The 9,805-nt window shown below is 44.1% G+C and overlaps 1 protein-coding gene across 1 annotated transcript; it reads left to right on the forward strand.

Moving 5' to 3' along the window:
* Positions 1–420: 420 nt before the first annotated feature.
* LOC141340954 (nuclear factor 7, brain-like) lies at positions 421–4,362 on the forward strand. Its single transcript, XM_073846082.1, has 6 exons — positions 421–2,202; positions 2,586–2,681; positions 2,885–3,115; positions 3,201–3,223; positions 3,306–3,424; positions 3,765–4,362. The coding sequence occupies exons 1-6, from the start codon at positions 1,807–1,809 to the stop codon at positions 4,247–4,249; spliced, it is 1,350 nt and encodes a 449-aa protein (XP_073702183.1). The 5' UTR covers positions 421–1,806; the 3' UTR covers positions 4,250–4,362.
* Positions 4,363–9,805: the final 5,443 nt, after the last annotated feature.

Consider the following 9,805-nt stretch of genomic DNA (forward strand, 5'->3'; position numbering starts at 1 on the left):
TTTTCTTTATATTATATATTTCTCTAAACCTTTTCTCTGACCAAAGATGAGAATGATTAGTAATTGGCCTGATAAACTAAGCCCTCAAAACACGTCTTATTTAGTGGTACAGTATTGCATTATGTGTAGATTATATTTAATAGTTTACACTTTGCAAAAACGTTTGCAAATAGTTTTGAAAAGTAACATTACATTTTACACTTACACTGGTGCTTTTACTAAATAAATGACTCAATTTGCTGTAAAAATGACAATGCATCTGCCAGTAGGTGGCAGCAACTCACTGTCTTTGTCAGTGAAGCATTCAATTAATTGATTCATTCAAACGGTTGATTCATTTAGGAACGAAGCAAGTGAATGGGTCATTGATTCATTCATAATGAAACAAAACTGTGTTTGTTTGGAACCAGAGCATGTGAGTTGAGCAGACCATTAGCAAAATGCACTTTGGTAATCTGCTAGTTCAAAAAAAATCTGTGAAATAAGCAATAGTTTGTCTAATGTTTCTAAAAGTAAATTCTAAAATCCTGTAACGATTGAGAGATGTTTTAATAGACTGCATTTCCCGGCATTTTTGGTCTATTTTAATTGTAGAAGTGTTTATTTTATTAATGCCACTAAATAATTCTTTGTTAAGTGCGTTCAATCTTGTGTGTGCTTTTCATGGGCCTTATAAGCAAGGTCTATTGTGAAATTCTATGTGCATTTATTTCATCTTGTGTGTGTGTTTTTAATGTTCTGTTGCACAAAAACTGAAGCTGTGTTTTCATGGAAATAAAGTAGGCCTAATGAAAATCAAATAGCCATACTTTTTTCAGTTTTTAGGAAGGTTTGCTAAGTGGCTTCAAAAACGAGACAGGTTTTAAATTAATAATTTTAATTTAATACATTAATAAAATTAATTTTAAAAAGTACACGCTGCTTATTACTCATCCCAAATATTACAAATTAAAGGATTGCAATGTAAAAGATTATTATTGTGTACATATAAAAATGTATACATGTCATAATGATATTCAATCGCTTTGTGTGCGATGAGTTTTCGCTTTTGAGAGCGATTACGTTCAGCAAGGAGGGAGAGAGAATGGAAAACTGGTGCTCAGTAACTCGTTTGGGGGGGCATGACTGGATTGAATCCATACTATTATAGAACATATGATTTTTATTGGTTGTGAAAGTTCTTCTTATAATAAACATTGACTCAGTGTATGAAGTAAAATGACAAAATTGGACAATAAATGGACAAAGATATTTTACAAAGCTTGTAATATTCATGTTGGAAAACATTTCACTATTGAGTAAGATGGATTTAAATAAATTAAAATCACTAAAAATGGCCTGGACATTATATTGACCACAATATAACCAATATACAGTATGTAATATTTCATATTAATTATATTAAAATTGTATCATTTAGATGAAAACTGCATTTTGAGGTAATTTTTTTGTGTCCAATAATAGGAATTTTAAAAATAAATAAATAAATGGCTCTTTTAGGGTTGAGTGTTAAAGGGTTAAACACACATAAAGGTATCAGAAACTCCTCCCTCTTACAACACTCACCAGGAAGAGACTGACTTGTTATTTCTCCTTTCTGTCATACTGATTTACTTCTCTCTGACAAAAGCAAGCAAGAATCAGCCATCAGTGGACAACGAAGAGAAAAACCATGAAGAAGCATTTTTGTGAAGTTTGTTTCTGAACAGACAACAGATCTTTGTGATTCTCTTGGTTATTCATGATCAAAACCGTCGTTCAGAAAGTGAAAGTAAAGTTTAGATTGCTGGAGCTCAAACAGTGAAAATGGCTTCATCAGCTGAATATGACTATAATTGTCCCGTGTGCTGTGAAATCTTCAAGACTCCTGTTCTTTTATCATGTAGTCACAGTGTCTGTAAAGAGTGTCTTCAACAGTTCTGGAGAACCAAGAAAACTCAGGAGTGTCCTGTCTGCAGGAGAAGATCCTCAAAATCTAATCCTCCAGTAAATCTGGCATTACAAAACTTGTGTGAGTCGTTCCTGAAGGAGAGAAATGAGAGGCGTTCATCAGGATCTGAGGAGATCTGCAGTTTACACAGTGAGAAACTCAAACTCTTCTGTCTGGAGGACAAACAACCTGCGTGTTTCGTGTGCAGAGATTCAAAACAACACGACAATCACAAATTCAGACCAATAAGTGAAGTGGTCTCATCATATAAGGTAGGACAATTTTTTTTTTTCTAAAACAATAAATCATCACCAAACACAGATATCATCACATTTATGCACTCAGTATTTCTACCTGCCATTTTACTCAACTTCATAAACACTGCTGTGAAAAAGTATTTGCCCCCATACTGAGCCACTTATGTGAAGGTTTGCGATTGTGCTGAGTTGTTTCCATTTGGAGGTAATGGCTTATTTATTTATTTATTTATTTATTTATTTATTTATTGGAGTCCAAGAGCCCTTTAAATGACATTGTAACCCTTCCCAGACTGATGGATTTCAATCATCTTCTGTGTCAACATTTCTGATCACTGTATTCTCTTCTATTTACTCCAATCTGGTGTTTTATATATTTTTATTTTGTCCAATTCTAGGAGGAGCTCAATAAAGCATTGAAGTCCTTTGAGGAAAAACTTAAAAATAAGGAAACACTTAAAGAAGAGTTTGAGAAAACAGTTCAACACATCAAGGTGAGAAAACAGATTCGATTAATTTTCAGTACAGTTCTATTTAATATAATGGATTCCAGTTGATTCTTTTTGTGAATGACAAGCAGTAATCTGCTTCTGGATCTGTTATATGTCGGGTGTCAGAGTTTCTCTTGGATCTGAATGATGTGATGTGTTGATGTGTGTTGATTGAGATGATTGAAGTGAATGTGATTTGATTTCAGTCTCAAGCTGAGCACACAGAGCATCAGATTAAACAGCAGTTTGAGAAGCTTCATCAGTTTCTCAGAGATGAAGAAGAAGCTACAATCACTGCACTGAGAAAGGAAGAGGAGCAGAAGAAGCAGATGATGAAGGAGAAGCTGGAGGAGATGAACAGACACATCTCAGCTCTTTCACACACAATCAAAGACACGGAGGAGATGATGAAAGCCAATGACGTCTGCTTTCTAAAGGTCTGATTTCAGATCATCCATTGATTGATTGATTGATTGATGATTGATTGAGTTCTTGATGATCAATGGTGTGTTTGTTCTGCAGGAGTTTCCAGTCACGATGGAAAGGTGAGTGATCTGCTGGTGTCTCTGGTCTCTCTGCTTCTGAAGCCAAAGCCACTGCAGTTCTGACTCCTGAATGTTCTTCCAGAGTCCAGATCTCACAGCCGGATCCACAGACGCCTTCTGGAGCTTTGATTCATGTGCCACGTTACTTGGGCAACCTGCCGTTCAGAGTCTGCAAGAAGATGCAGGACATTGTCCAAAACAGTGAGTCTGGAGAAGATCTGTGCTGTTACACATACACTGGAAATGACGCATGAGGGAATATTTACAGATTTCAGCATTATGTGTGAATAACCAGATGAGCTACTCCACCAAAATGAGCAGTAAACAAGAGAAGAACAACTTTGCTCCACATGATATTTACAGTTACAGTGATACAGCAGATCTCAGTTCAGTTTGATTGATTGGCAAATCTGAAATATTTACTGTAACAACACTGACAGTGATCAGAGGAAAATGTCTGATGTGTTTGATCAATAGGACGAGTGTCATAATTGTTATATGAACATCAGAATAAAAGCAGCTGTTGATTGTGTCTCATCAGCTCCTGTGATTCTGGATCCAAACACTGCAAATCCACATCTGGTCTTGTCTGATGATCTGACCAGTGTGAGATGCAGCAAGAGCAAACAACCACTTCCTGATAATCCAGAGAGATTTGACTTCTGTCGTTGTGTTCTGGGTTCAGAGGGTTTTAACTCAGGAACACACTGCTGGGATGTTGAGGTTAAAGAGAGTCGATGGTGGAGTCTTGGAGTAACTACAGCATCAAACCAAAGGAAGGGACGTGTTTTCTTTAACACTGATGTCTGGAGTGTGCAGTATGGATGTTCTGAACGGTTGGGTTTTCCTGTTGAACAGAAGCTTGAGCGTGTGAGAGTTGATCTGGACTATGACAGAGGAAGGGTGTCATTCTCTGATCCTGTAACTAACACACATCTACACACATTCACAACCACCTTCACTCACACAGTCTTTCCATTTTTTTGTAGTTACTCTCTAAGGATCTTACCATTCAATAGTCAGTAAACATTACACCTGTAGGTCTGGATCAACCTGCTTTAATCTTTCAATCATCATGTTTTCAATATTTTCAAAATAATCCACTGTATTTTAAAATTTTAGTACAATGAAATTATTTGGCCCACTTCTTGTTAACCTTGTAATTAAGATAGCTAGGTGTCTTTTTTTTTTTTTACTTTATTATTATTATTTATTTTTTTTACTTTAAGGTCCAGCAGTAATATTTTCATTATTGTATTTTATTAAAAATTTGAAAAACGTCTCAGGTAACGTATGTAACCCTGGTTCCCTGAGGGAACGAGACACTGCGTCATCAACGCTTTGGGGAACGCCATTGGCGGGCCGCACTCTGAACATGTCTACAACCAATGAAGTGACGGGAGTGACGTCACAGGCGTGGTGATGTAAGCGACCAGGAAGTATAAAGCACGTGCGTTTGATGCCGGCGTCAGCTCTTAGGGAATGAAGCGAGCGCCGTAGGGATGCGGGAATTATGGTCTGAGACCAAGTGTCTCGTTCCCTCAGGGAACCAGGGTTGCATACGTAACCTGAGACATTCCCTTCCGGGAACTCGACACTGCGTCATCAATGCTTTGGGGAACGAGATACCCACGCCCCCATGATTCCAAGTCCCTGCGCAGTGTCTGTGCTGCTAGGCCAAGGGAAAGGAATGCGTTGAGTCTCTGGTGCATCACTCTAGAGAAGAAGTTCCCTCTGTCTGGTGATACTAGGGTGCCAGAACAAGAAGGAAACAGTGTCTGGAATACTTACCTGCCAAGACACTGTGATGACTCCGCCTGGGAAATCTTGCAAGGACCCAAGTGGTATTACACCTCTGTCTGGGAACCATATGTTCTAGAACAAAAGAGGGAGAGATAACCTTGGTCTGGTCATACCAGAACCAGAGGGGAATAATCCTTGGTCTAGTATGCTACTAGAACCAGAGGGAAGGTAAACCTCGGCCCTCAGGCACACGAGGAGAGCATTGATAGTAATCCTTTGCCCTCAGGCCCACGAGGAAAACATTAGTCCTCCACCAGAGTCATTCTTAGTCCGGATCCTCAACCGGAGTGAGAGGGAGAAACCTTCCTCGGCCCTCAGGCCCACGAGGAAAAGGAGACCTCAGCTTGTTCGTCAGCCAGAACAAGAGGTACTCCTCAGCCCTCAGGCGCACGAGGAGTCTTAGTCCTTTGTCTGGAAAGAGCCAGAACAAGAGGGACCGAATAAGCCATTGTCGAGCATTCTACGGACAAGAGGGCAGTATGATCCTTGGCCCTCAGGCACACGAGGAGAACGTATACTCCTTTGTCTGGTGTCCTGCCAGAACAAGAAGGAGAGAATAGACCTTGGTCCGGTATCTACCAGAACCAGAAGGAGAGTATTCCTCGGCCCTCAGGCACATGAGGAAAAGGCAGTCCTTTGTCTGGTTTTCTGCCAGAACAAGAGGGACCCAGGTAGTGTCTGGTGTACATGCCAGAACACTGGAATGTCTCCGCCTGGGAAATCTTGCCAGGACGCGAGTGGTATTACACCTCTGTCTGGGAACCTTACGTGCCAGAACAAGAGGGAGAATAATCCTTGGTCTGGTCATACCAGAACCAGAGGGAGAATAGCCTTGGTCTAGCCTTTTACTAGAACCAGTGGGGAGGATATTCCTTGGCCCTCTGGCGCACGAGGTGAACAAGGTATTCCTTGGTTTGGTCGTACCAGAACCAGAGGGACAGAAGAACCTTGGTCTAGAATCTACTAGAATCAGAGGGAGAATAAACCTCGGCCCTCAGGCACACGAGGTACATCTCCTGTCTTGAGAGCTGCCAGACCAGGAGGGATGTTAGACTCTGGGCCTAGCCTTGTTGCTAGGGCATGAGGACAAAGGTGCCAGGAGTGGCTCTGAGATCTAGTTCGTAAAACCTGACGAACGTTAGAGGTAGGGCTGTCCCCGAATAGTCGAAGATTCGATGCATCGATATGCGGAGCCTGATTCGACCACCGATCTCACAGTCGAATCTTCGCAGGTGAAACGCACATGATACCATTTTGGCAATATGGGGGTGCTCAATGTCTAATTGCACACAGAACTACTGGTTTTGTACGGTTATATTAAGTTATATACAGCCTTAGATTATGATAATGCAGTAAAAACAAAAGTGAAAAGGAAGAAGCGTTCAATAAATATTTTTAACGTGTTTGTGAATAAATCCAACCACCCCTGTGACAGATTTAATTTTCACTTGCCCTGATCCATGACGAGATGAGGACCATCTTGACGGCAGGGATTAGGCTGCGATCACAGCGAACGCGTTTTTGCCGTTGGAGGCGCCTCTTTTGAATGGTTTTCTGTTGGCAGTGAGCGTTCTGCGCTCTGTTTATGCGTCCCCGGCACCTCGCGTTTTTGCAGGAGCGCTCTCTGAGCGCCTGAAGTTGAAAAAAATATCAACTCTGAGCGGAAAACGCCCAACGTCATTCGCGTTCTTTTCCATTGTCCTATCGAATGAATGGAGAGGCGGGTCTTCTGTTGTGGTGATGAAAGTTTACCGTCGCTTAAAAAGTCCGGAGACTGTAAGAAATAGAGGAGAAACCTTTGGTGTCTATCGTGGGTAACCAGGAGCTGTATTATTTAACAGCAAAAAACTAAGTTTTTGTCAGCATCCTGCCCTCTTGTAGTTTGTCTCCATGCCTCTAGAGGTCCCCTATGTTCCCCACTGCCTTAGTTCTTCTTTGTGGGTCCTTGTTAGTGCTATCCAGATCACCTGTGCCTTGTTTCCTCTAGAGTATTTAAGCTGACTATTTTCCCCTGCTTTCTCACTCGGTTTGTGAGTCCCTGCCCTGTGTTTCCAGCCCTGTCTGGCTATAACCTTCCAAGCTGTCCCAAGTAAGGTATCCTGAGTTACTATTGTTCTCTGATTTTGTTTTCTCCCCTCGTGGAGTCTTTATTTTTCTCTTGTGAGTTTTTCTTTGTTTTGACTGTTTATACCTCGGCCCGAGAAGAACTTTTGTTGTACTATTCTTGCAAAGACTTTTTTTTAAATAAATCTTCATTTCCTGGAATACTGCCTTGAGTGTTTCGTTTGGGTCCAACATCATCACTCCTGTGGCTCTGTGGTAGCATCCTCAACCACTACACCAGAGACCCGGGTTCAAGCCCAGCTTGTGACAGAAAAACCGAGTCACTCATGGACCCAGAGACACTCAGCTCCAAGGACCTGTTGGCGGTGATCGCCCAGCACGAGTCATCTTATCAGCGCCATGAAGCTGTTCTCAGTCGTCAAGAGGAGCTGATGGGCAAACACTCTCAAATTCTAGCCGATGTGATGGCTTCCATCCGTCAGCTTTTTGAACGGCTCCCTGGTGCTTCACCTTCCTCTGCTTCACCTTCCTCTGCTTCACCCCCGAGTTGCAACAGGCCTACTTCAGTTGCGGAGCCCCGACTACCTCCTCCTAAGCCCTTTGCTGGGGATCCTAGTTCCTGCCAGGGTTTCCTCACCCAATGCTCCCTGACCTTCGAGCTCCAGCCCTCAAGTTTTCCTACAGACCGCTCCAAGATTGCTTACATAATTACCCTTCTCTCAGATAAGGCGCTCTCCTGGGCCTCGGCGGTGTGGCAATCTAAGGATGCCTGTTGTGAGTCCTACGCGGCCTTTGAAGAGGAGTTCAAGCGAGTCTTTGATCATCCAGTCAGTGGTCGGGAAGCTTCCAAGCGCCTACTTACCCTCCATCAGGGTTCCCGCAGCACTGCAGACTTCGCCATTGAGTTTCGGACCATCGCGGCAGGGAGTGGATGGAACAATGAGGCACTGATGGTCTGCTTTCAGGGAGGGTTGTCCGAGCCTCTTCAAGATGAATTAGCCACCCGAGAACCAGCTGCTGATCTTGAGTCCCTCATTGCTATGGCCATCCGCTTGGACAATCGCCTGAGAGAGCGGAGAGTGGCTCGGCGCAAGGCGTCTCAATCCCAAGTTCCTTTGAGCAGGTCTGTTTCCCCAGTCCGCTTTCCTGCATCCAGGGCTTCTCCAGCCCCTGAACAGCCCTCTGATTCCCAGGAGGACATGCAGTTGGGTCGTTCCAGGCTCTCTCCTAACGAGAGGGAACGTCGCATGAGGGAGCGCCGTTGCCTCTACTGTGGTGCTTCCGGCCACTTTCGCTCCACTTGTCCCGAGCTCTCGGGAAACGGATGCCCCCGCTCAGCTACAGGAGGACTGTGATGGGGAAAATTAGAGCTCCTCCTGCTAATGCTGTCTTAGCTGTTCCAGCCACTCTGTCCTGGGAGGGCCACCAGCATCCGGTCCAGGCCATGATCGATTCTGGCGCTGCAGGTGACTTCTTGGATCTATCTTTGGCTAAGAAACTTGGGATCCCTACCCAACTTCTTCCTCATCCCCAGGCAGTTACAGCACTGGATGGCAGACCTCTGGAACCAGGGAGAGTAACAGAGGCCACTCAGTCCCTGCAACTTACTATCCTTCAACACCAGCAGGAGGAGACCTTCTATCTGATTGACTCTCCCGAGTATCCTGTTATCCTGGGCCACCCCTGGCTGTGCAGACATAATCCTCAGATCGACTGGTCCACCGGCACCATTCTGAGCTGGGGTTCACCCTGCCATCTCACCTGCCTACTTCAGAGTCCCTCAGCCCCTAGTTCCGTATTTCAAGAGTCTGTCGACCTATCTCGAATCCCCAGAACCTATCATCAGTTCAAGGCAGTGTTCAGCAAGTCCCGGGCCACCTCCTTACCACCTCACCGCTCTTACGATTGTGCCATTGACCTCCTCCCTGGTTCCTGCCCTCCTAGGGGCCGTATCTTCTCCTTGTCTTCCCCCGAGCGCACTGCAATGGATACCTACATTAAGGAATCCTTGGCAGCCGGCATCATTCGTGCCTCTACTTCCCCGGCTGGAGCAGGCTTCTTCTTTGTAGGAAAGAAAGATGGGGGCCTTAGGCCATGTATTGATTACCGAGGTCTTAACAAAATCACGGTTCGGAATCGGTACCCCCTTCCTCTCATGGCCACTGCCTTCGAACTGTTACAAGGGGCTTCCATTTTTACTAAACTGGATCTACGCAACGCTTACCATCTCGTGCGGATCCGGCAGGGGGACGAATGGAAGACGGCCTTCAACACCCCCACAGGCCATTATGAGTATCTGGTGATGCCGTTCGGGCTCACCAACGCCCCTGCTGTATTCCAGGCACTGATTAATGATGTTCTACGGGACATGCTCAATCTCTTCGTCTTCGTATATCTTGACGATATACTCATTTTCTCGGGATCATTGGAGGAGCATGAAGGTCATGTCAGCAGGGTCCTCCAGAGACTTCTTGATAACCATCTCTACGTGAAACCTGAGAAATGTGAGTTTCATGTTACCCAGGCTCAGTTTCTCGGGTTTATCATCACTCCCGGCCATGTGGAGATGGACCCTAAGAAAGTCGAGGCCGTTCTCAACTGGCCCGTTCCCTCTACGGTCAAAGAGGTTCAGCGCTTCATCGGCTTTGCTAACTTTTATAGGAAGTTCATTAAAAGCTTCAGCTCTGTGGTGGCCCCATTGACTGCGCTGACCAA

Source organism: Garra rufa, chromosome 8 (genome assembly GCF_049309525.1).
Source record: "Garra rufa chromosome 8, GarRuf1.0, whole genome shotgun sequence".
Lineage (NCBI taxonomy): Eukaryota > Metazoa > Chordata > Actinopteri > Cypriniformes > Cyprinidae > Garra > Garra rufa.

Coding starts and splice junctions, on each gene's coding strand:
- LOC141340954 (XM_073846082.1), top strand. CDS start 1,807: ATGGCTTCATCAGCTGAATATGACTATAATTGTCCCGTGTGCTGTGAA. Junction 2,682..2,884: donor AAACAGTTCAACACATCAAG/GTGAGAAAACAG, acceptor ATTTGATTTCAG/TCTCAAGCTGAGCACACAGA. Junction 3,116..3,200: donor ATGACGTCTGCTTTCTAAAG/GTCTGATTTCAG, acceptor TTTGTTCTGCAG/GAGTTTCCAGTCACGATGGA.